The 27397-nt window shown below is 39.5% G+C and overlaps 1 protein-coding gene across 2 annotated transcripts; it reads right to left on the bottom strand.

Annotated features, from left to right (window-relative positions):
• pcp4l1 (Purkinje cell protein 4 like 1) lies at positions 1 to 25661 on the bottom strand. 2 transcript variants are annotated; one of them, XM_042401157.1, is made up of 4 exons: positions 25381 to 25661; positions 8009 to 8063; positions 5081 to 5207; positions 1 to 323 (listed from the first exon to the last, which is right to left on the bottom strand). In XM_042401157.1, exons 1-4 carry the CDS (start codon positions 25387 to 25389, stop codon positions 200 to 202), a joined length of 315 nt encoding a protein of 104 aa, XP_042257091.1. In that variant the 5' UTR covers positions 25390 to 25661; the 3' UTR covers positions 1 to 199. The 2 variants fall into 2 exon arrangements, with proteins under 2 accessions (XP_042257091.1, XP_042257092.1); XM_042401158.1 differs by having other exon boundaries at positions 237 to 553.
• Between the last annotated feature and the right edge of the window lie 1736 nt (positions 25662 to 27397).

Genomic DNA, 27397 nt, shown 5'->3' with positions numbered 1-27397 from the left:
GTGTTTTTGTGCATTCTCACCTTAGCCACCATTTCTGAAAATCCAACAACACATAGATTGAAATGTCAAAATACACAAGAGGGAATTCATAGCCTAAAACATACAAATATGGATTTCTCATGCCGTCACATCAGAAACACAACAAAACAAGTCAGAGAGGTTCACAACAATGTAGGTATTCACATAAATTATAGAAACATCATTTAATAAACCAGCAATAAATAAAGCATTGATCATGGTAGAAGAAGTGATGAGGCAATACAAGAAGATTGGTGGGTTGTGGGATGGGGCCCTGTAGAGCTTCCTGATTGGCAGATGCCTCCCTGAAAGGACAGTGGTCACTGATTGGCCACGCTGTGAAGGGTAAGTCCATGCCTCAACACCACATTGTGAATGTACAATCATCTCAAACACAAACTAAACTCTTACTTAATGTTTTCTTATCATAACTGTGGACAAACTGCCTTCATTTCACTTCAGTTGTAGCATGGTCATCACAGTGGGATGCATGGGATTTAATCTTTCTGGGTCGCTTGACTGTTGCTTTACGGCACTACAGACAACATAAAGAAGGGGTGTACAAGAACAGATTACCTAAATATACATGTTTTTTGTTCTCTAAAGTATGGCTTTGATGTCATTTCTAGGCTGTAAAGCTGTGCCCAAATATCCACTGTTGGCATACCGCACCAATTACTGTTCACTATCAAGTACATTATATTCTTGTCAAGCATAATAAGTTGATGTAGATAAACATATACAAGCAGCGGAGAATATTTAAGTTAGCAAGCATGGATTTTGGGTAGACACTGTACAGACGCTGTAGTGTATAAATGGTATAAGCCCCGGCCGCTGTTTGCCAAGCTCTTGTCTGCCGTGACGTCAAGAGGTTTTTTTAAGGAGGACGTGGGGACTTCACTTAAGCCGTCTCGGACAAACTATATGTGGCTTTGCTCCATTCATGATCACAAGCTTTTTATTCCACCCATCCTTTTTTTTCCTCTCATTCACAGCGAGCATGCTGTGCTCGCCGAACCCCGCATTTGGTTGCCTTCGGGGGAAAGTAAAATGAGGTCAGGCTAACAAAGCAAAGCGAAAACACAGCGTTGACAAAGAAAGAAAGAAAAAGAAAGAAAGAAAGAAAGATCAGTGTCCTCATATGCTGTAATGTGGTGCAGTATATTAACAGGGGGAGCTATATGTCTTCAAAAACTGCAGAATCAGTTAGTTTAAAATCAGCCAAAACTCTGGATCAGATGTAGAAAATATAAATCAGGATCTGATATGATGCATTGACAATCTAACCTGAAAGATTTTGTTAATACTCGAGGCCACACTTTGAACAACGTGCTGAAATGTAGCAGCATCTGTCATGTGCCAACAACTGCAGCTAAGTAAGCAAAGTGCATTCACACAAATGGCTTGTTAACAGTTTATTAGCTAATAAAGAGAAGGTTATTGGATCAGTAAAGGTATTGGCTGCTGTGGTATTAATATCGCAAAGAAAAAAAAAAGTGATATCCCTGCTTGATACTATAGTAGTACAAAGTCACACATGGACAGAAATAAGAGATTTAATCTGTATTTTAGATTCAACTACATGCAAAATCATGAGTGACCACAGGGAACTGCAACTCTGACGGCTTCATCAACTGAATTTTCATGCTGAATTTGTATCAAACTCCTTTTCTCCCCTTTAACAACACGGCACTCTGAAGTGGGCAAAAGTGACATTTAGAGTTGAGGCCTTTAGCTAACACTAATCCACAGCAAAAGCAACATGGCTGCGGACAGTGATTCCTGCGAGGATCAAACCTGTGACCTTTCAGTTGAAGGTCACTCTGTCTAACCACCTGAATGATCTCACAGCCTCAAATCCACGAGGCTTATCACAAGTCATATTTCACATTGAAATGACCAGCGTGGCGTTACTCTCTCGAGTTGTGCCTGTTGCCAAGCAACATTAAGCTTCTTTAGATTCTGAAAGGTAACTATTTACAGCCTCCAGACAGGGACTCTATTTTCAATTACATGGATCTGGCTTTTGAACAGGTCCTACAATGACAATTTTAAATTCTCCTCTTTACATATATGTATATATATGATGCAAATATGCAAGATTTGACCATTTGTCGGCCAATCAGATCTCAGTGATGTGATTTTTTAATAAGTAAAAGCCATTTTGCCCTTAAAGCTAAGCTTTAAAGTTTCAAATCTAAAGTATTTCTTCATAAAACTATGTATTTATGACTACACCGACCAAACAGCCAAACATTACTATCATCAGATTCTGATTCAAATATTGCTCAATTCTGATTGGTGCAAAACTAACTGAGCCACGCCCATTTCAAACCAGCAAGTGGAGCGAAGACAAAACAAAAGAAAAAAAAAATACAGAAATCTCTCATGTGAAATAAGAAAAACTGTTCTAACCTTAAACTTTTTTTTTTTTTAATGTAGGACCACATCTAGAATAGTAAGAAGCTGATTGAGAAAATAAGTTTTCAGGGCCTTTAAAGCACTTTAATAAGAGAGATTATATATCCTCCAAATTCTTCATACACACTGGTACTTGCAGACAGGTGTTGAACATTCAAACGCTGCTTAAGTGTACAGTGTGAGTGATGTTGAACAGCTGGATAATACAGTGCAGGTACATAAAGGAGGTCGAGTTTCAGTGGTGTCCAGCAGGCTTATCTGAGCTGTATTTCTAACTTGTTAATCCTATCAACTCAAGCACAATTGTATCTACACTGCAAAGGCCCACAGTGATTTGAGAATTTTTAAACATTTATATGCAAGCTACACTTTTACTTGAGGTGTCTATTCAAAATGCATGCCGAGTCAAATCCACCTAAATCCGTATTACTAAGTGTATGTCAGGTAATTATTTGAAAAGCGTGTCAAATCCAGTTGGGGGGGGGGGGGGGGGGGGGGGGGGGGGGGGTGAAGGGGGTTTGATATCAAACTCAGAGGCTCATCAACAATTCTCACTGTGGAGGAAGGAAGGAGGAAACAGTGGGACTGTGACAGAGAAGAGCAAGTGGCGATGACGGCTGGCTTGTGCCGGTTGCGCTTTTATGCAACCGCTTCCTGTCCTCAAAATAGAAAAGAGGTTACATTCCAATAATAATTCTAGTAATTAGTGAGATTATTATTAAAGCAACGATGGAGAGTAAGTTTGGCTTTTTAGAAGCAGTTCAGTGTGCTACATACATCGGGGGGGGGGGGGGGAGGAGGAGGAAGAGGGGACATGGATATAAAGCAGGAGAGCGTGTATGTGTGTGTTGTCCCAAAATATATACAGTACACTTGAACATTGTAGGAATCCTTGTGTGTATGTGTGTGTGAGTGCAAATATAATGACGTCGTAGCTGAAGTAGTGTCTAACAAGACAGACGTTTTGTTTTTCCATCTCTCATTCAGTGTCTTTCTTTCCGTCTCTATCCGACAGCTGAAGTGTCTCTCTTTTCTTTCTGTCCGTCTGATCTAAAGGTGACAAGGCTCGGGTTCGTGGCTGGCATCTGCTCAGAATCATTATCAAGTGTTTATTTAAGGATACGGAGGTTTGAATTACCTATCGGGGCAGTGAGTAACCCAACACCACGCATGGTTGAGAGCTCTCAGCCGTAGACAGACAGTGTTTAAATGTTGTAAATGTGGCTTACGGGGCCAGTAATATGATGCCTGTTGTATGTACTGTACAGTATGGGCAAACCTCTTTCTATATCAGCGGCTTGGTTTCTGGCTTGCAGGGGTTCAAAACTATTCTCAGTTTTGTTAAGATAGTAGAAATGTGAATGTTAAAATTCACATTTGCTTTTACTGTAAAGGTGAACTATAAGATATTTGGCTAAATAGCAATTGCAGCGTTCAGGATACTATACAATAAGTCTCACTAAAAACATCTGACATAGAAAAAAAGTCACCTGACACCAACAGAGAGAATTATCTATCCATGGATTATCACTACCACTGCAGCCCTTTTCAGATCTAATAACACATAGCTCATTAAAAGCCACTGAATGGTTGTTTTTTTTTAAGTAGGTATGAATATTTGAATGAATTTCCACCAGGTCATCACTGATATCAAGGTATCACTGAGGGACCGTTAAAAGATGCAGACGCTGCGGACACATAAACACTTGATGATCACTAATGCGTCAATCATTCGTCGTAATGTGCGAGAGGGGTGTTAACGACTCATGTGAGGATGCCATGTGCCTACTTTCCATCACATATTGATCTTGCCTGCAGCAAATTGCCTCTGACTGCGCGAGTTAGCAGCCAGTTTCCATGACCACCACCTCCGTCACCTGTGAGATCAGACTGGCAGAGGCGATCCAATATCTGGCCTACACAGGAGGCGATACTGAGGTGATTTTACACCTGAGACAGTTACTCGGTGTTATTTTCATCCTCGCAGCGAGACAGAGAATTAAAGAAAGAAGGAGGCGGAAAGAAAAAGAACATGGAAACAAGAGAGCGTGTGCTTCGGTTGTTTTTTTGTGCGTTCTTGTTTCAATCAACGTCGAAAGAGTGTGTGCTTGTTCTGTCAGTCAGCAGAGAAGTGTTTATCTGTGTTTTTTTTTTTTTTTTGAGCACAACTTCTGTCTGCTTGTGTGCTGGGCTTGTGTTTCATCTGCAGGAGTAGCGAGGACAAAGGGGATCAGGGTTGCATGTACTGGAGGGTCAAGGGAAACGCGGGTGATATGTAAGGGCTTTTGCAAAGGTTAATGTGTTGACGGGAGGTTACAGTATTTTGTCATGCTAGATTATAAATTCCAAATCACCTTTTTATCTCATCTTTTCCCTCTTTCTTGTTCCTTCCAACTATCTCATTCTTGATACCGGTCCATCTCTCATGCAAAAAGGCGTTTCATGACACTTTGCATAATATAACGATAAATCCTGAACAATTAAAATCCCTGCTCCGTCAACCCCCCCAAAACCACACATTTCAATCATCTACGGTATTTCTGTACATCTGCGGAAAGTTTTTTTTGTTCTTTTGTTTTGTTTTTGTTTGTTTTTTTTTTTCCTCATATCATTTTCATTTATACTCAGTCAGTCACTCTACTTCTTTTTCTTCTGGAAACGTCTGAACTGGTTCTGGATGGCGAGCGCTGCCTTCTCCGTCTCCGGCGCTTCCAGGTCGATATCGATCTCCTCCTCCTGTTCCTGAGGCTTCGCCGCCGTTGCCTTCTCTAGTAGGGCAGAGGGCAAAAAGGTTGGAGGTTAACACACAGCAGAATGGACAGGAAATGTCAGTCAATTTGTCAGTATTGCAGTTTATTAGCAAGTACTTCAAATATCAGTATGCAAATCAAGATATGTTTTTTCTGTTAGCCCAGAAAGTCTAAAATAAGTAGTTTCAGCTTTCTAAAACATCACATCTCTGATATGAAAATGAAAAACAACATCAGAGACAAAGAAGAGCTGAAGTGATAAAAGCTGGAGACTATAAATGTACCTAACTGACAGTAACAAGTCAGTGCTTGATGGTGCTTTAAAAACCACGCTGCATGTCGGCCTAATCTGTGGTGACTCCTGCAAAGAGTTGCGTGGATGAACAAACAGCACATCCTTGAAGACGAACGCAGTCGTGCAGAAGGGTCTCTTAAAATCTTGTGCTTATTAAAGACCAAAGAACATTTCATACTGAATATGTCACTATTATTTTTTCAGTAATGAGTCACAGCTCATTTCCAGTAGAAGAGACCAGACAAAATGTCCAGTCAACTCAAGTGTTCTTTTTTGGCAGAGACCCTAAAGACAGTAAACCAAGCAGCAAGAATCATTTTTAGAGGATCTGAAAGTTTCAATGGAATAAAATGGTTGGCTTCAGTTTAAAATGTCATATACTGTATTTTATAAGTATACACAAGTCACGTGCTAACAGCTACATCGACCAGTTCATGGCTGTGTAAGTTTTGGTTAAAATTTAGAATAAATGGAATGGCATGCTCTAAAATTGCATAGAAATGTGTTTAGAAAAGCAAAATGATTTTGACTTTAGTGAACACAGGAAGACATCTACTTGACTAGACAATGTGAATTCATATAACAGCTTTTAAAGATACTCTTGACCTGCTGTACTTGTGTTTGTGTGATTGGCAGGCGTATGAATCAGAGCACTATGATTAGCCTCAGGGTATCTACCTTCCTGTACATTCTCTCCATACATGTTTATTAGCTGCAAGGTACTATTACAGCAGGTGAACCTTGCCTCAGGGCTTGAATGGAAAACCTTTATGCGCTATCTATTTTTGGCACATTTGAGCAGGGAGAACAGGTGAGGGATTGAAGGAAGGTACTGCAGAGGTGAGAAGGATGAGGAAAGAAAAAAATTATGTTGTCTGGTTGAGACAGAGAAAAACGGAAAGGGTGCCTTTTTATGATCTTTCATGAAACACAAAAAAAGAATACGACACACAAGAAAAATATACTAAAAATAGTTTTAACACTCACATAGATAAAAAGAGAGACACGTGGTCAGGGAACTAGAAACTGTGCATTGATATGACAAACAACCCCATCACACAGTCTGCGCACACTGGCAGATCAAGTGTTAGCTGGTGCCGCACTGATAGATTTTTGATAGAACCTCTGCATTGCTAGAATTGGATATTGATGAGCAACGCTGCACAAAAAGTTAAAGCTGCAGCCAACTTTTCCTGGCTGACAGACTAGTGATTCCTGCCAAAAATACTGTCTTGTCTTGGTTGCTTAGCTCATGGAAAATCAGTGGTATGACCTCTGATAAAACAGAATGTCAAGTTTCTTGTGTAGTGGACACTCAAAGAGGCAGAGCAGAGCAGAGAAAAGGGAAAGACAGGTAAACAAAATATACACCAAACAAAATGGCTGCGACAACTTCCTGTATTTTATTAACCATCACAAACATCCCAAACTGTTACCTGACATAGTACACTTTTACCTCTCCTTTTGCATGGTTTAATATTAAAATTTAAAACATTTAATTAGTGAGCTTTAGAGGTGTTGATTGGACAACTTTGTTACCTTTGGACAGAGCCAGGCCAACTGTTTCCCTGTTTCCGGTCTTTGTGCTAAGCTAAGCTAACCATCTCCTCACTTCAGTTTCATATCTATTGGACTATTAGAGTGATATCTATCATCTCATCTAACTCTTGGGCATTGACTGTATATAAATATGGACGTTATGACAGCTCCCCAATAATGAAGCCAAAGCATCTCGATAGCACCCTGGTGGCTGGCTGCAGTATAGGTCATAAGGTCTGCCCCTTCCATGTTAGCGGATGGGACATGAACCAAACTAAAAAATCAAAGTACACGTCAAATAAACCCTTTCCGAAAGATGGTTTCTATCATTTTAAGTTGTTGTTATCATGCTGATGTTTGTCCAAGTGCTCATTTTTCTGGTAAGTTTGTTTTCTAATTAGTTATTTGACGATATAAAAAAGGGGTGTTAACGTCATGATCGACAGCTGTTACAGCCACTCTCAAACCTCCATCAGGCAGCGGTGCGGCTGATGGGGCGTGTCCCGTGGGCCGTCATCCCATCGCCTGATTCTACTGTGCAGAATCTGGCTCCAAATGACATCACACAAGCAAGATTGCAGCTCCCGAAAAGGATGTTGGCTTCATTTTTGCATTGCATTGTAAGTGGAGATGCGTCGTCCATATTTATATACAGTCGATGCTCTCAGAAGGAAAGCCAGATGATACCACTGACAGAGTGGTCTAAAAAGTTACCAAATCTAGCAACAAAGTTCCTAAATTGGCCAGAGTGACATATTTGCTTGCCAATTTTTTGCACCACTTTTCCTCTGCCAAGAGAAGACAGCAAATGATCACAGGATATCATCTGATATCTACCAATGTTTTGAGCGACTAAAAGCTACTTTCCCTTGGCAACACTGTGTTGGCAGCATTCGAGGTATTTATGCTTCAATCTGGATGGACATTTTAGTGATTCCCAAATGGCACATCATTATTTAGAGATGATAAAAAAGCTCAGACATACCTTTGTTGTCAGCTGCAGTCGTCTGGCTGCTGTTAGCAGAGTTAGTGGATGCCAGCTGCAGAAAAGAAAGAACAACACTTTAAGCAACATGTACTGTAACTGTTTCTATTATGATGTTACATTACTGCATTTCTGCTGGACTTCTGTTCTGCACTTGAGAGAAATTGTCAAGAAAATCCTGTAATAGTTATTAAGGGACTGCTTTATTGGAGATGTTTATTGAAAACACACGTATACACAAATGTACTGTACATAAACACACACACTAACATAAAGCATTTTCTGTTAAACATTATAATCAAGCAACTTCCTGATTGCCAAATTGAAGGCTTTCAGTCATAACTGAATGGTCCAATCATCATGATTTTATTAATAACTGTATTGCAGCTCCCACACACACACTGTGGATAAATCTGTCTGTGTATTCTGTCGATTCTGCAGCTCGATAGTCTCACATTTTGCTCGGAAAGACTTCCTGGCAGACTGGATGAGAGGCAGAAGACTGAATGGTGTCTTCTTGGAACTGTTTAAATGACTCAAAATGAAAAATTCACTACAGTGTGCAGAAAGAACTGAATGAGAGGAAGCTGTGTGTGTACGCTGGGTTCTCCTACGTCTTGTCAAATGCCAAATTTGCCACGAGCTTACCGTCAAAGAAGAAAAACAGGACAAGGCAGGGGCGTACTATGGCTAACATCACCACATAGTCCAGACGACAAGTAATCTAATTTTATGATCTTGCACGTCTCCATTTCTGTCTGTTTATCTGTCTCACGGGTTAAAATCCAATTAATTTTTTTTTTCAGCCATCTGTCTCACCTCATCTCAAGATCTCTCCATTTGTCGCTTTCTCGGTTGCTTTTTTTAGGTTATCCATCTGTTTAGGTACATTTTCTTCTTGGCTCTCCTCTGGTTCATTTTCTTTCAGACTTTTCCTCTTAACAAAGTTTACATTTATAACTTTAAAACGATAAGAGTTCACTGCTGTTGTGTCCAACAGACTGTCACATGTTTATGCTAAAAACCTAGATTTCTGTATCCAAAAGTAGCCTGTCAGATAGCAGTAAGGTGTCATTTCATGGTTTTCATGGTGATTTTTTTTATCCTTTTTTATGGTAGTATACAAAGTTTACATTGATTATACATGTTTTGGAGCAAATGTGCCTTTAAAGCTGCACTAATCAATATTTTTATATCCACTATGGATCAAATGACTAAATAATGTGAAAGGTGTCGCTCATGTGATAAACCCACAGAGAACTCTGCAGCTCCTTATTTTGGTTTTACAGCCTGTAGCTTTTCTGTTTCAATTCACTCTTACCACTCTCATCAACCTTGTTTCCAGCAGCAGGAGCTTTTTTCAGTAAAAAAGCTGTGATGAACCCACTGTACACTATGCCTGCTCAGCACTGAACGGTACAAAGGAAGTGGTGGAGAACAAAAACAGAGCTAAAAAGAGGATAAATATTGGATTTTTGTCAAGGTGGCCAAAAACTCAACTCAAATTAATGGTAATGTGGCACTGTTGTGTGTACTGTTTGCTAAAATATTAGTGTCACAGTGCAGACCTGTTCCTTCTAGAGAGTAATGACCACGGATGACTAACACGTTGGCCCTTGGCTAGCGGGTTGACCCTTTGGCTGAGCGATTAGCGCAATTATCTGCAGTCTGGGAGACGTTCAAGACTTGCTGTGGAAACCCTCCTTCGCTACAGTTGGCCATACCAAACTGTATAAGGTGATGATATGTCAATGTTGTTTTACAGCTTGTTACGCTGCCCCTAAGTGGCCAAAAAAACAACAACAATCAATGTCACTTTAAATACCAAGCAATATTCTATATTTAGTAATAATTTTCATGAAACAAAAGTAGGATTGTTTTGTTTCAGTTGTGGTGCCTAATGAGATGTTCTTTAATGCTAAAAGTTTAATTCTCATCTCACTATAGCTGTTTCTTTGTCACAGTAGAACATGTAAACTCCTGGTTATACTCTCCTCTAAGCTATCTACTGGAGTCCTTTGTTTTTACTTTCACACTTTTTTCCTAGACTGCACTTTTTTTTTTTGAAATGTTATTTTTACTCAGACCATCATTAGCTGTCAACCATCTAACATCTTTTTTTCCTGTGTTCCCGCTTGCTTCTCCCTCATGTTTTAACTCTCTCCTTCTGCTCTTTTAAGGATTACTTTCCTTCCTGCCGTCGCGCTATTGGTGTTACTCTTGCGGACATGTGAGTCAGTGATACAGGAAGAGAGTGTGAGGAAAACTGACAGAGAGGGACATGGACAGAGAGGGAGAGAGAGATTTAGACAGATTCTGCGATTATGCAATGTCGTGTCAGACTGAGGGGAAGTCGGCGCGTGAGAGTGTGTCTCTGTGCGTATTCGTGTGCGTGTGTGTGTGTTTGTGTGAGCTTGAGTGCGTGTATATGAATCTATCCCTGCTTAACTCTGTCCTTATTGCACTTTATGATCCACGTAGCAAATGGCCCATGCATAACACAATCTTCAACAGAGCGTGAATGAGTTGGTGAAGAGAGGCCTGTCACTCCAGCCCTGCCAATAACTCAGAGTCTATGCTGTGTGTATTTGTGTGTGTGTGTGTCTATTTGTGAGAGTGTGTATGTACCTATGTCTGCAAGCATGCATGGGTGCGTGTGTGTGCTGATGTGCTGATTTGTGTGGGAGTTTTTTTGTGCTCATACAGTGTGTGAGCATGATGTGTGTGATTTATGTGCGTGTGCACACGTGCAAAAGGGAACGCATCGGGTCAACAGCCAATCAGGGAGCCCACGTTCAAAGCTAAGGAAGCCAGACAAGGAAGAAAACTAATGTTCAGTGACTGCAAGTGTATACAGTATGTGTCTGGAAGGAGGGACAGAGACTTGGAGAGGGAGACATAGACAGAAAGACGGAGAAAGGAAAAGGAGGGGAGAGATGAAGATTTCGAAAAGAAGAAATTCAAGTGACAGGCAAGGAGGCAGGGGTAGAGACAGGATCTTACAGAATAAATGGGAAAGAAAACACATACACACAGTGAGAGTGTGCTCTGAAGTAGAACTGAATGTTTTTTATATCAAAATTGTGATTTGACATTACAATGTTCAAATCGCACATGCTGCAATTTTATAATTAACAGCATCCTATGAGGCTTTAAAATTTATTCAGTGACCATTGATTTTGTCAATTATAATGATGACAGCGAATGTACTTGGCTGTAGCTAATTAGCGTTAATTCTTTGAGTTGGGAGAAAAAAAACAAAAAAAAATGCTTGTATGTTACAGTGGTGTGGGCAGAAATTGTATTTTGGGTGTGCCAATACAAAAGTGGGTGGGCCATCTTTTCCCTGAAAAACAGACTTATGAAAAATTGGAAGAAGAAAAAAGAAGACAAACAGAGATAAACTGTTATAAACCAACAAACTATAAAGGCTGTACACAACAGTATAGACAAAAAGCGTCTTTTATAGCCTACCCAGACTAACATGCAGTATATTTGCACCGGCAAGACCGGCTGGGCATCAGCTCTACAGCGCACAGCACTGTTAATTATCTATTTTATTGCACAAAGTGGCAACTAAACATAAATCCAGACTACAGCCTAATAGCCTACAGCCATTGTTGCTTCATTACCAGTCAGGTCATGAAAAACCAAATCTGCATGTTTTACAGAAAACTGCGTCCTTGCACTCTATTAATTGTCCATAACACTTGAGAAGCACCTTGATTTTCCATTCTTGGCTGTGCAGGGAAATACATACAAATTTGGCTGTGAATGTGGTTCATAAATGGCACATAAATCGGCGGGTGAACCCATAGCTATGAGAACGTGATTTCAGTTGAGGGTGCTGACTATTAAACACGCCCTCCCAAAAAAATGTTTGAGTTCATTAAATATTTGCAGCGATCCCACCGCAGCAGAAACGGTAAGTCCATCTCCCCATTGAGAGAGACACTGTGCACATTTATGCACGAGGCACAGCAGTATAACTTCATTGATTATTTATATCTCCTGACACACCGACATGATTGGCCTCATGTGTGATCTGGTTGGAAGTGCTCTCTACATGCCCGTGTCTTTACGCTCAGCTAAAAGTAGTTTTGACAAGGAAGAAACACCATTCTATTATAATTTTGATGCTTTTGAAGAAAATGAGCGGACTTTTTGTCTTGTTGCTATTCAAAGAAGACCAACAGAGAAGCAAGTTTTTCTCTAGATAATCTAGGTAATTGCCTCATGTCAATTGCAGACAGGTAGCTAGCAACTAGCTACTAAGCTAGTTATGCTAACTGTCAAGTGTAAAAAAAAAAAAAAAAAAGACAGCTGGCTGACAGTTGTTATAATCTCCTGCTAAAATTTAAAGCACATCATATAATTGTTTTAAGCTTATCACCTTCAAAAGGTCTAGTTAAATGGACCCGAGGACTTTAGGGCTGTACAGCAGTCTGTCCTGTCAGTCTGTTAAGCTAACTTTACCTAGCTGACGCTAAAACAGTTTGTCATTCCTATGACTGGCCAACTTCTAGTTGTTAGCAATAAAAATGTTTTTTTAATGTTGTATAAAGTCAAGTAGACCACTAATGTAATATCTTATCTCTTAAATGTGAGCTAAATTAGTTGACTTTTCTGTAAAGAAATAGCCAGGAGTGCTAGGAGTGGGTTTCTACTAGCAACTGCATTTTTCCAGAGTCTGTAATGTAGATTCAAGATAAGTTTGTGATTATACAGTATTTGGTGCAATATTTAAAACTATATAGACCATAAAAACAGGCCTGGAGTTTAATTTATAGGAAATTCTTGCAATTTATGTTGCAATATTGGTCAGAAAAATTGCAATTAGGCTACATGGTTTTCTCAAATCATTCAGCCCTGTTTGAGAGAGAGAGAGATCCTTGTAATTGCACCACTGCTGTTGTGGTGAAACATCAAGGCAACAGACTACAAACTAAAAAAAAAAAAAGGTGCAACAGAGAGAGAGAGCGAGCCTGCAGAGATAGGAAGAGGGGATAAAGTGAAAAAGCGAGATGGTGAAACAAGGTGATGTAGAAAAAAAGAGAGAGAGAGAGAGAGAGACTGCGGAGATATGAGTGAGTGTGACTGCAGCAAGAGAGAAAGAGACTGCAGAGAGAGAGAGAGGAGAGCTGTATGTTCAATATTAACACAAATCACACAGCGAGGAGTGCAGAAGCTTTCAGTGAAGGAGGCATTAAAACAGGCTTTAACTCAGAAAAGATCCACTCTTTCAACAGTAAGTCTGATAAGCTGAGAGAGAGCGAGAGGGAATTTGACCTTGACAAACACGAGGATGAAAATCAAAAATCACAGGTGAGGAAGTAGGAGAGAAAGCAGAGGAAATAGAAAAGACAGTCAACAAACGAACACACACGTACAAATTAGAGGAAAAACCTGCATAAATGAAGTGGAGAAACAACAAATGTGTGATTTTTTTCAAAGTGAGCAAGTTCCTTTGTATCTTTTGTCTTATTTTCTTTCAGTGTGTGTTGTCTTTTGGCAACAAATAACACACAATCTCAATAAAGCTGACTTAAAGAGAAACTGGGAAAGAAATGAAACTAGTAAAAACCTGATTTTGTGGCTCAGAATTAAAGCTTGCTCTATCCTATCAGGGATGTCAGAATATATTTTTGTCATAATCTCCTTTTTCCTCTCTCTCTCATTCTTTTTCTTCTAGTGTCTGTGACAAGCTTTATTCTCATCCTAGGGTGCCGGATATATCTGAATGTGTGTGTTTGTTGACTGTCACATCAGTACATGTTAGTGACTGATGTAAAAAAAAAAAAAAAAAAGGGTAAAAGCTGCAAAGAAAAGCAGGCATTTTGGTATATGAGATATAATGTCTGGAGACAAATGTTGCGAGACAAATTACCTGTTCAATAAACCATTCTGCTTAATTTTGACGTTAAAGTTGTTATTGTATTAGTTAAAATATCAGCCTTTAACCCTATTGTTAGCGTTCCACCCACTGTTTAAGTGAGGCTTGTCCATGAACTGGTTGGTGTATCTTGCTGTCAGTCAACACATCAGTACACCTGGTTCTTCAATGAAGAGTTGATTATTGCTGTTATAAATAATACCTTGTTATTTATTGATTATGCTCTTGTAAATAATTCACATTCTTGGTGTTCACTCATGATTTCATATGAAGTCAGAAAGGTTTTTTTTTCTTTCAGTTAAACCAAAAAACTCACAGATTTCACTAAATAGATGAATTATTGTTCTGTAATGAGCTATCATACAGTATTTGATACCTTCAGAATCCTCATAAAATGTATTTTGTATCTGGAACTTTGTAGGCAAACTGAATAAATATCAAATATTCATTTTCCCTAGTTACCCTGAACAATAATATATGAAAAACATCGATATTTTAAACTAGGTTTAGGGTTAGGGTTGGGGTTAGGATTAGGGTTATGGTTAGGGTTATGGGCTTGTTATGTTAATTTTTAGATGCCAGAGGGACCACAACACTCACAGCCACAGGGCTCAGCCATAGCAATATTTATAAAAGTAAATTTTTTTTACCAAAATCAATTAGTCTCAATGGAAATCAGTAGATTTTGAAGTTTATTTGCCAATATAGAGTTTAATTTTGGTCATTTTGGTCAATCATCTTAGCTCTCACATGTTCAAATTCTATATGCTGCTCTGCAAGTAGTCACTACGTTACCACGTTTGTGGTGTTGGTAGTAATGCTTGGCACCATCATAAAATTCCATAAAGTTAATCACCATTTTGAAGTCTATTCACTGAATAACCTCATGTCATGCTCAGTTGCTACAACTTACAAATGAAATATTCAGATTTGGTTTAACCATTAATCCCAAAATTATACTCATCTCTATCCTTATCTCTGCTTCTACGATCAGATCCTTCTGTTCTCCTCGTCCTTATTTTTCTCACACCTTCTCTCATGTCTTTTCAGTTAGTGGTCAATTCACTTCCCTTTTAAAGCTCAAACTAAATCTCTGTGGGCTTAAAAGAAACAGGCATGTGACTGCAAGGGGAAGGTCGTCTGTTTGTGTCCCAGCAGGCCTGCTGGGAAATTCTGCTTGAAAAGATTGTGTGAGGAACACCTTCCCCTCCCACCACCATTATTTTTGAAGGGCACTTAACCCCATTTTGCTCCAGTGAAGCTGCTCAGTGATCAGCAGCAGATTAATGTAACTGTACAGAGCAGCTTCCTGTAAGAAAGTAACTGTATTCATGCAAAGCAGGGCACGGACCAAGTGTGCAAAACCTAATTCAGCACTTTTCTCCTTGCCATGACGTATCTGTTTCTAATGGTGTCACAAATTAGCTCTGAATTGGCTGAAATGAAATTAAAAATCAACCTCCGACCCTGATATCCCCCTATAATAATCCTCATATCATCTGTCCATCCTTTTGTCCCATCCTTTCTTCTTCCTCTCTTGTCCTTTCCACTTCCTCCCTCTTAATCACAAATGACTAGCTGGCTTTAGACCCCCCTTGAGATATGTCCTTATCACCCTCCCTCCCTCCACTTTCTGCTTTTAGTCAGGGATTTCCCTCTTTTAGTTGTTAACGCTGTGATTCATGAGCGGTGAGCCTCAGAGAAAGGCTAAGAGAAAGAGAGGAGCCAAAAAGAGGGAGGGAGGGAGGGAGGGAGGGAGGGGTGAGGATGGGAGACAGAGACAGATTGCAGCATTTAACAGCCTGCCCTGGGGAGCCGCTGAAGGTGATAGAGAGAGAGAAAGACACATATGGAGGGAGAGGGAGGCAAGATAGAGAGAAAGAGACATGCATTGTAGCGAGAGGGTGATTTAAAAAAAAAAAAAAAAAAAAAAAAACTGAGAAGACTGGCTCAGTGAGAATGATCGGAACATACACGGTCTATTCAGAAAAGACACGGCTGGCACAAATGGAGTCCACATGGACACACACACGCGCACACACGCTCGTACTGTACACACATATACAGAAGCAAGAAACACATGCGCCCCCCCCCCCCCCGTCCCCCCTCACCACCACTAACCCTCCCCTCTTCTCACACAGTGCGATGCACTTCATTTACAACAAGGTTTTCCTTTGGGGAATACACCTCTCCGAGCTGTTTTCCTCACACTTCTGTCACATTTCTTTATCCGTTCCCAGTTGGCCCTTTCCTCGCCTCCCCCCTGATCTCTGCCAAATCCAACTCTTCGTGGAATAAACATAATAAATATTAAATTACTTATATAAGGTCCTAGAGAGCTGTCTACTATTGTCAGAGCTGATTAATATCAAGATCAGCCCGATGTTTCTGTCTATTATAGAGGAAGAAGTTATTAGTGGAGGGGTTGTTTTGCTTTTGGGGGGGTTTGGGGTAATCTTTTTGGGGAATATATAATTTACCTATATATATATATGTATAATGGTTAATAAAATGTCAGAAAGTGACAATGCACAATTTTCCAGAGCCCAAAGTATCTACTTTACCACTTCATTATCTCACTATCTTAAATTAAATTATATTCATTTGGCAGACTTTTCATTCCAAAGTAACAATGAATGCTTTTAACCTCTGTAGGAACAAACATTAGATGTCAGTAAAAAAGTTTTTTCCTTCCAAACGGACAACTTAACATGTGCTTTTGGCACGCTAACGCTTACATTTTAAATCCCCTGATCCTAAAATGAAGACTGGGACATATCCACTTTATTTGACTAACTCAGACGGCTGAAGCCTCATATTATCTTCATAAACTTTTAAATACATTTTCGCTCATAGGGAGGACTGTGGATTTTGTTCCTCATCACTTACATTGTAAGTGCATTTGGATGAGATCTTCTAATGGTCAGTATGAGCAGTGGGAATGATACTAGCGAGCAAAATGTGTTTCAATGTTCTTGTGGGCACCTGACTGTTGTTTTAAGACAGACTTGAAAAACTGTGAACCTATCCTTTAAACTTTAGATAAAGGATTCATGCTATTGCCTGAGATCATGACGTTTTTTTGCTGAGGTTTGCATAGTGAATGCTATATGAGAAGAACTCTATCCTTTTTATAACATAGGACACAAACAAGCTGAGTGGGCAGCCTGACAAGGGCACTCAGAAGGTGTTGAAATAACATGAATAAAAAGTAACGTTAAGTGAGAGTCAGTGTTGGCAAGCCTCCACTAGCTAGTTAACTTAGATTGCTAGCTTCCACTTTCAGAGTGGAAACTAGTTAGCTTAGATTGCTTCTTTCCACTTTCTGAGTGGATTGTAACTTAATAGCACAGTAGGTCCTCTTACATGTTGAGGCTGTAAATAGACAGACAACTTAAATCACTAATGGTTACCAGCCAACACTGTTAGCTTGCTGAAAAAGGGGGCAAATTCCTTGTAAGCACACTGTCCCTTCGAGCTTCTTGTTTCCACAAATGAATCCAATAATGATTTTATTCTCTGAAAAAAAATGGAGAAATGTGCAAAATATTTGATTATAAATGAACTTTCAGTCGATCATTTGGTCCAATATTACTTTAGTCAATCATTAAGAAGTCTTTAATTTCTAAGGCCCTCATAATGAAAACAAGATAGAGCCTAAGATAGACTCCGACTACACTCTTATGCAACATCAATGGGAATAATAAAGAGATTATGAGATAGTGCAGTCCTGATCATGAGAAAACAATGGCCTATTTCTGTCTCTACATGAGAATAAAATTAAAACATTTTCTTGGCATAACTTGCCTAAAAGATAAATGAGCACCACAAAAATGCTAATTAGTCCAAGGGGGAGGCAATAATTGCGTGTCAAAATAAGGTGACGTTTTGAATTTATTACTGATTGGTCCAGAGGGAGGATGAATAATTTGAAGGAGGCAACGTTATTACTGTTTTCTTATTATTCCCCATCCAGAAAAAGGGAAGCAGCCTTTGGGCTTTCTTTGTCTACAACTATCCATCTCATGTATCCGTGCCCTTTTTTTCCCTCTTCTCTTATATAACATATGCCATTTGGGGGCTGTTTTAATCCACCTTATGGTTTCCATGAGTGCTTATGTTTTTAGCCTGAGCCGACTCATGCCTCTACTCTTTTCATCTCCTCTTCTGTCCTCTTCTGCACTCTACCAACTCTACTCAATTTTACACCCACCCGGTTGTTTCCATCTCATCTATGCTTTATTCCCCCTCGCTGCCATCCTCCTCCTCTCCTCTCTTCCCTTCATCCCTCTTGTGAGGACACTCAGCCAAAGGTCTGTGTTTGGCCGGGGCGGCCAGATGTGTGTCGGTTGCTGACTGTGTGGTACTGTACGAGCTCAACATCTGTTCAGAGCTGCTCTTACTGTACATTAAGTGGACCAAGCTGTCAAGCTCTGGATGCTCCATGCAGCCAGAAAGTTCAGTTCATTCAAAATGCTGCTTTTAGAGCTTAGTTATGGATTCTAATGGACTCTGATGAGCTGTAGGTTCTAATGAACTTTGGACTCCAATTTAATTAGAATTAGAGCTGGATTTGCAGCTGTAATGGAGTCTGATGATAGTCCATAAGATCCAGTCTGACAAACAGGACAAAGCATTTCAGTAATGGACACAAGGTTCACAAGATTATGCTCTTATCATGGATGTATTGTATTAGTTTCAAAATCTAGATGACCTCTAGTTTTAAAGCTTAACCTGTATGTACATGCTGTAGATCCACTTACATATGATTTAATCCTCTAATACTATAAAAAAAATAGACAAAGATTTTTGTCTTAATCTTTGGTGCATTTAGCCGTCGTATTTGCCTCCCCATCTGTTTCGTTTGACTTTGTGTCCACTGTGGAAGCCCGTTCCTCCATCTATTAAATTTGCAGCACAGCTCCCCTCAGCCTCTGTTCTGAAACACACTGTACCTGCCAACTAAAAATAGCACAATGCCAGTTAATGGCTTTATATAAGTCAGTGGGTGTGGGGTCTGTGCAGTAAGAGAGTGATTCAGAAATAGTTGTGATTCCTGAGGGTAGATGGGGATAATGGGTGGTGATGATGTATGAGAGGACTTCGTTTAGGTAACAATCTAAGAGCATGGAGAGTGTGCTCCAGGATGAATGTATATAAAAAATGTATAGAAATTAAGAATTGCAGCAAAGACTTTTGAATTTCCCAATTAAATGTTTTTTTTTTTAACAGAACATAAATATTACATTACAAATACATTTATGCAACCAAGAACATACTTTTAACTTTAAAAAAATGTATATTTTAAATAATCTGTCATAATTGGTTGGGATGGTTTAGTGACGGGTCAATACCCACTATAATATATCGCAATATTTTTCTGTGAAGAGAATTTAATCTTTGTAAAAGCATATACTTTGGTTTTGGTGGAACATCCTACCTGTCAACAATCTTGACATGTAGGAATTTTAGAGCAAAATATGTTTGAATAGTTTCAACTTTTAGTTATGACAGAGCTAATAGCAGATAATGTGATCATTTTGTCCATGGAAAATTATACCCTTACATTTTCATATACAGTCATTTTAATCACTTGAGTGCTGGAACGCTGACAGTGTCAATGTTAACATCCTGATTTAAAGAAGGTCATATTTAGGTAATATCACATTCACCATCTTAGCTTAGTGTGTTAGAATGCTAACATTTGCTAATTAGCACTAAACAAAAAGTAAATAATTGCGGTCATAAACCTAAGTATTGGACAAAATTTTGACCTGATTATGGCGCTACAAGAAGGATTACTTAAGTTATTACAATTCATCCTCAGGGAAACTTGAATGTCTTTACATAATTTCATCACGGCAATCCATCCAATAGTTTATTATCCAATTGGCATTTCAAACAAAACCACAAATGTCAACCTCATGGTGGCGCTAGAGGAAAATTCAGAGGATCACCAAAGTCAATAGGCTTTATCCTCTGGGGATGATGAATGTTTCTCAATCCATCCATTAAAGTTATAATCTTGAAGATTTTCATTTAAATAAAAGTCTGTTAAGTCACTATCTATCGCCAAATGAGGTAGCACAATGGTGATTGAGCCTATGGCCCACTAATGAAAGCTCTTGAATTTGCATTATGATTATTACAAACTGGGTGTCCGTGGCGACTTTCCCACTATGCATTCAAATCACAAGCAGCGCAGTTAATGACACATTTTCCATCACACAGTGGATGATCTGCCAGAGAGGGTAGGCGGACGTAACGCAAGACACTCTTTAATTCCCTTGTGCTAGCATGACGTCACACAGCAGCGACACTGTTTGGATCTCTGGGACTGAGGTCCAAAAAAACACCTGGAATTACCATCTAATGCCATATGGTGTCGCCAAAGAGAACGAAACAGAGATCTTCGACATCGCCACTTTAATAGTTAAGATATTTCAGTCTGGACCAAAAAGGTGAACTGACTGACCAACAGACTAACATTGTCATTTATAGAACCATGTCAGTGTGTATAAAAATGTTATTCAAATTAGCTGGTTACTGATTCTCATGTGAGGAATTTGCTGCTTTTCTCTATTTTATGTCATTGTAAATTAAAAATCTTTCTTTTTTTAATTTGGTGAGACAGAACAAGCAATTTGAAGATGTCCCCTTGGACTCAGCAACTTTATGATTGTTTTTTTTCAGTGTTTTCTAACATTTTGTTGACTAAATAATTAGTAGATTCGGGGGGAAAAAAAAGGTTGGAGTCCTATTTGAGCAGGATTAATGTCTTATTTCTTATTTTAAAACACACTGGACATCCATGTGTGAGAGATACATTGTAACTGCTGGTAAGAAGAGAAAATTCACTGGTAGCTTTGACATATTCAAAGCAATTAGCAACTTGATATTCAAAGCATGCATCCCTGTCATCAAACATTCACATATTCACATTTCAGCGTTTGATATCGGATAAACACGCACGGCCTCACCCCTTTGGGAAATGGAAGCAGGTGATTGGGTGGTATACCAAAGGAGGTGGACAAGACTAGTAATGGCGTAATAGAAAAAACGGCGGCTAAAAAAACAGGTGCAGCGACACGGGGACTGACAGCGTATATTTAGGACTCCTTTTAGTGGAAAAACACATCCTCTGCCGGTCCCTTTTCTCTGCTCGACACTCAATGGTGTCTCCTTTGAAAACACACATACAGTACATTTCTTAAGCCATAAACACACACAGGGCTTAGTGCTGCACTTGCTGTCAGATGGGGGGGGCAGGAAAAAGAGGCAGCAGAAAGCCTCTAAAAGCTCAGCAGAAATGTATTTATAGACAGAAATAAAAGGATTATACCTCCATGAAGGAGTAGGGGAAAGCCAGTGATTTCCAGACACGCCAGATGCTGTACAATCTCAGTTGGAGGGGAAGGTGGGGGGTGGGAAGGAAGATACGGAGGAAGAGGAGGGAGGAAGTGGAAGAGGGGACTGACAGATGGAGAGAGACAGATTTACAAAGAGAAACAAAGATTGGCGCTTTCTCGGTTTTACCTCAGCAGCTTCATATTGGCCTCCGAGCCACATCAGAACCTGGTAATTATCCCCTGCCAGCTTGCTCGAAATAGGGTGGCTTTTTGTAAGGGGGAAGCCTGCTAAGTGTTAATTACAAGCATAATGAGAAAGCTACCTTTCTCTTACTGCGTGTGTGCGTATGTGTGTGCATTTGTGTGAAGTGTTTGTGTGCTCTGCTTTACATCAGGGCACTTTTGGATTATGCTAAAAGTATTAAAAATGACTCTGACTTCTTCATTTTTTTTTTCTATAATGCTGTCCTGCTTCTGAGAGCGAGCAGGGATAAAAGGAAAATCCACCAAACAGCTGTCAAAAGTGGAACCACTGCCAAACACGAATTACATAACAGCCCCATTTCATTCCCTGCGTATTCCATTCATATTCCCACAAATTAGAACTACCCCTTCCCGTTGCCTTCCCCTTTCTCTTTTTGACTTCTACACCTCATGCTGTGCAGATGTTAGCTCCCGGATGTGCGCATGCAAGTGTTAATACCCTGCCTGAGTCCTGTTGCTGTTGCTAAGGAGAATACAGTCAAGCCTTTAGAGGGGGGAAGGAAAAAAAAAAAAAGCAAAGAGAGAGCGAGAGAGCGAGGGGGAGATGAATAGAAGCTTGTGAAAAGCAAGAGGAGGAAATGAGGCAGTGGGTGACAAGATTTCAGCTGGAGGAGACAGTCTGTCAAAGCAGTGGGAAGGTGCAGTACGATAGCTCATCGCCATTACTCCAATGAAAGTGTACGTGGCTCCCAGACAGGCTGAATCATGTTCTTTTCCGTAAATTGAAGCAGAAGGAAGTGCATATTGTGGGATGTTTTTGTAATAATCATAAAGTTGGTTTTAAAACACTTGAATCATGTGTCAGATATGATTTAATGTGCCCCAATCACATCCTGAGTGATCTCTACGAACCAAAGTACACATCTAAGAATGTTTATATTATATCACGTATATGTCATATGATTACATTTGTATATACATGAAGCGTGAGAGGTTGAAATGAAAAAGAGGAAATGCTTCTTTTTTTTTTCCATTTCCACTTAGTGCTTCATCCACTGAGATGGCACAGCTGCAGTCTAATGTATGAGGTCAGGGGTTCAACTTGTATCCATCCAAATGGCGTTAGAAGTAGGATGGCATGGATGGCCGACAGAGATTAGGTTTACAGGCTGGTAAGAAGGACCGCTATGCACACTGTAAGTCTTCCACTCCAGCTGCTAAACAACGCTGCATGGGCAGGGTATGAAAAATTCAACATTCACGGCCAAACGTGGGAGTTCTTAAAAGGATGATGTCGACTTGGTTCTTTTAAAGTCAGATTCTTCTTCAAGGGAAGAGATGTTAATTGATTTCTGACATTTTGAGAATAGGGCAAGATTATCAATTAATCTTCGGATTATTTTCTCAATTAATTGTTTGGTCTATAAAATGTCAGGAAATTGTGAAAAATGCCAGTTACAGTTTCCAAAAGCTCAAGATGTTGACACAGAGCTCAAATATCTTTTTTTTCTGGTCAACTGTCCGATAATTATTGATTTACTGTCACAAAAGACAAAGAAAAACAGCAAATCCTCAGAAATAAAAAGGAGGCACTGGGGATTTTTAAAGAAATTTTTGCTTGAAAAATGACTTAAATGATTAAGCAATTATCAAAAAAGTTGCTGATTAATTCTCTGATGATCGACTAGGGCAGCAACTGATTATTTTCATTATTAATTTATCTGTTGATTATTTTCTCTATTAATCGATTATTTAGAAGAAAACGGTAAAAGATGTTGATCACTCTTCTCCAGAGCCAACCGTGACGTTCTCAAATGTCTTGTTTTGTCCACAACCCAAAGATATTAAGTTTACTGTCACAGAAGACTCAAGAAACCAAAATATAATTACACTGGAGGAGCTGGAATCAGAGAAATTTGACTTTTTTTCTTTAAAAATGACACAAAACGATTAATTTATTATCAAAATAGTTAGCGATGAATTTAATAGTTCGCAACTAATCGACTAACTGTTGCAGCTCTACAATCGACTAATTGACTATTCGACTAATCGTTTCAGTTCTAATTTAGACAATGAATATAATTTAGATTTTAAATGTCCAAATAGGAACATAATTTTCCAAATTGTACAGACGGCATGTATCAAAAGGCTGTGAAGGAAAACTGAAGGCATTAACCGGCTTGTCAAACCACTGTGATACGTCTCTTCAGGCCTCAGTCCATTTTCAAAGTGCAGATGTGGGGGGAACAAACTTCCTAAATGCAGCCATTTCTGGTCGTCAGTGTCCAGCAGATGTTCAGTATGTCATTCTGTGTTTACATTTCAAATCTCCCATGAGTAGTAGTGGCATCATCTGCTAGAAGACACACTGATAGTTCCCATCTGTCCCGGGCAGTAGATTGAATGGCAAGGACCATTAGAAATACATGTGCAGAATGAACAGTCCCATTGGAGCAACGCTCTACTTCTATGAGGGAAGATAATCACACCATGGGGACCTCCATGACGTTATTTTTATCCATGTGGAATTTATTCAATCAAGGTTTGCTTGTCATGCACATCCATGTATCTTCTGACGAGATATTGGACGAGTTAGTAGGTTACATAACGCAACTATCTTTTTAGCTGCCTGGTTATCGTTTTCATTCTACAGCCAATGTAAAGAAACACTACAGAGATTCACATTTTGCACCACTTGGAGATCTAAAGGAAAATGAACATTGTCCCAGTAATACCTAATGACTGTCTTGAGCTGCTTCCGGGTCAACTTGCAGGTTAAATATTTATAAGATGAGGATGGGACTCTTTTGAAGCGGTAATGAAACTCTGACAGACAGCTTCAGCAGTGAACCGTGGTGAAATGAGCACAATCCGTGAAGCTAGAATCAAGCTGTATTATAATATATTTATACCCAGAACAATATAACCAACATATCAATTAACCAAAACTACTTGCTCTTGTTTTTGATGTTTTCAAGTATTATCAACGGTCAACAGTACTTCGATCATACATGACCACACTCCCCAAGTCTGCCTCATAAAGATGGTTATCCCTAATGCTTCATCCATTCGCACATATGCCTGCAAGATCAAGCCTATGTTTCATTATAAAATAGCTACTTTATTATGCAAAAATGATGCATCTATGCAGCAAGTTTGGGAAGAATCCATGCAGTGGTTCCCCATGCACCAACACTTCTGCTTATGGATGGAAATAAAGCACCATATATTTATATATATAATTTATTTAAAGTATGGTGTCTGGTGCTGCTCAAAGGTACTCAGCAGTAGAAAACAACAGAAAACGTTATAATGTTCATACCCAAACACATCAAGGAGTCAACGACAAATCATTCTTGTACATCTTCTGTTAAAGATTATTCATACATATTCAAAACAAAACCCCCATTTTGTGGACCTTCTGGATCCCACACAAGGTCCCTCGAAGGTCCCCGGGCCCCTGCTTTGGGGAAACACTCATGCGCCACCAGATGTTCCTAGTGCCCACTGGCGATGTGAGCTGGTGTCACTGCTGCGCGCCTCTCATTGCAGTGCTGTTGTCAGACTTGGGACCAAAGCCAAACGAGAGTGGAGAGCGCTGCGCTAAAACATTTTGTTCTTTGAGTCTTAACCGCACCTTGGCTGCGGGTTTTGCGAGGATGATAGTGAGAGGAGTGTGAGATTACGGACAGAGAATTAACACCGGGTTTAATTGCCTGCGCGTGCTGGCTGGAATAAGATGACACGTTTAATTCCATACAGGTGCATGATGTTGACTCAGGGTTTAATCTGGCAGGGTGAAAATGACCGCTCAGTGACTGCAGCGCGCGGAATAACTCTGCACTTATAGTCAATTCTGAAGAACTGATCCAAATCTTAAAACAGCTATTTTAACAGATTTATGCTTCAAACACGCGCGCACTCACCTCGCTCATCTTGGAAACGTGCGCGGAGGGGAGTTCTGCAGCAGAAGTGGACTTGAGTCTCGTCTTTCCGTGCTCTCAGCCCTTGTCAGAACCGAAGCCAAGCCGTCAAAAGAGTGCTGCAGTGAGTGTGGGAAGCGCTGTGTAATAAAAAAAAAAAAAGAAAAGATGAAACAGTCTTTCAGCCTGTGGATGCTCCGAGACCAAGAGAGGCAGCAGGAGGGCTGATAGAGAGAAGTGATGCTTAGTTCTCCTTCGGAAGAGATGATGGAAGGAAGCTTTAGTGTGCGTAACGGTGCGGTTTATGGGCAACAGGATCTCTCTCTCTCTCTCTCTCTCTCTCTCTCTCTCTCTCTCTCTCTCTCTCTCTCTCTCTCTCTCTCTCTCTGTCTCGCCCACTCAGTCTCAACTAGTCACCAGGGAGCAGACTATTGCCCTAGTAGAAGGATGTAGGCTAATAGGAACATAATAAGGAGGATAACCCTGGAGCATTTAACTCTGCCTTTGACGGAAAAGTGTTAATTGATGTTTGATATTTATTTATTTTATCCCTGAACATATCCCTGAGTGGACTTGCTGTGAGCTCTGGATTTTCAATATTTGATCTGTAAGCTTACAATGGTGAGTTCCCAAAAGTAAAAGGTATATATGGAGGCTGATTTTGCAACAAAGCTGATGTTTTTTCCTCCCAGTAGAGAGATTCAATGTTACGCATCCCGGTTGTCAAGTTAGCCAAAATGCATGCATGACTTCCTCTTTAAACTGTCAAAATAAATTACCAAAGCACATCTAAAGAATATCCTGAACACGTGCTCGTTATCAAATGATATTTCAAGTGTCATTTTCCTCTCTTTGCACTGCTAACTGCATATTCTTAAATCTATTATTCAATTTTCAAAAGGCAGCATGTTCACGATTTTATCCTGAAGGAAAAATCTAAGACATCCGGTTTGTGCAAGCTTTCTACTGACTTTACTCAGAGTGGACTGCCTTTCTTGAGATGGGCAACCCAAATCAAATTAGTCTTATCATATCTAATAGTGCTGTGTGTCATTGTTTCCTTAATGTATATATCTAATCGGTGTCGTTTCAAAATTACCTAATTTGAAGTTATAATCCAAAGAATGTGTTGGTTATTTAAATTTTAAAAAAGCATCATAAATGTATCCACTGGAGGGAGCAGTTGTGTCATATTTGATTCTAGACACTAAAATCCTCAAACTTTTCCTGGTTTGGAATCTTTAGGGTGCTGTAAATCCTCATCTTCTCCAGGTACAATTAGGAAGTGATGGTAAAACTTTATTTTACAAGTCCCATAATTTCCTGGAAAGTAATTTTTAGGTATGTACCTGTTAAATTTTGGGATATTTTCAATTTTTGGGATATTTTGGTACAATTTGGTACAAATTAGAAGAATAATGGGAAAAAAGTTGGTTTATATGTGGGTTCATTCATATGTTGCTCTTATATGGCAAAACATCTTTTAAAATTTGATTCTTAACAGTTCTAAAAACATACTTTTCAGTGTGTAGTTTTTTGTGTCAAATAGAATGAGTGAGCATCTCTGAACAAATTCAGTAACATTTTATTTCAGAGGTGCCTTACTTTCCAACTAATTTTTTTCAGCAACTTCCTAAAATTAGCTTCTGTGTAACTGCTCAAAAGGGTTTTATTATATGGTAGTGTGAGAGAAATACACTCATTATAGAGCTTTTAAAAAATAAGCTACAGTAATATGCCAATATCTAGTTTGACACACAACTACACAATGAAAACTGGGGGTTTTCTGTCAGTCAAAGAACTGCCAAATTTTCCTTATAATTTGTAACAAATTGCATGACCCCTTCTGTAAAATGCCATAACGATTAACATCACAGAAGCAAATTACACCAAAAATTTCTAGGAAATTCATGTAAAATGAAGGGACCTGCTGCCAGAAGACACCCACATACAGTCAATCCCACAATTGTCTTTACAGTTCACAACATTTCTGTTGCTTGATGGACAGAAACTCAGGGGC

The sequence above is a fragment of the Thunnus maccoyii genome, chromosome 22 (assembly GCF_910596095.1).
Source record: "Thunnus maccoyii chromosome 22, fThuMac1.1, whole genome shotgun sequence".
NCBI classification, from domain to species: Eukaryota; Metazoa; Chordata; class Actinopteri; order Scombriformes; family Scombridae; genus Thunnus; species Thunnus maccoyii.
The sequence above is the reverse complement of the archived record's forward strand: the minus strand, read 5'-3'. Positions and strand labels throughout refer to the sequence as shown.

Excerpts from the sequence above, each read along its gene's own strand:
- pcp4l1 (XM_042401157.1), bottom strand. Across the intron at positions 5,208-8,008 it reads GACTGCAGCTGACAACAAAG|AGAAGGCAACGGCGGCGAAG; the intron begins GTATGTCTGAGC and ends CTGCCCTACTAG. Across the intron at positions 324-5,080 it reads CGTTTCCAGAAGAAAAAGAA|GGAGGCATCTGCCAATCAGG; the intron begins GTAGAGTGACTG and ends CTGTCCTTTCAG.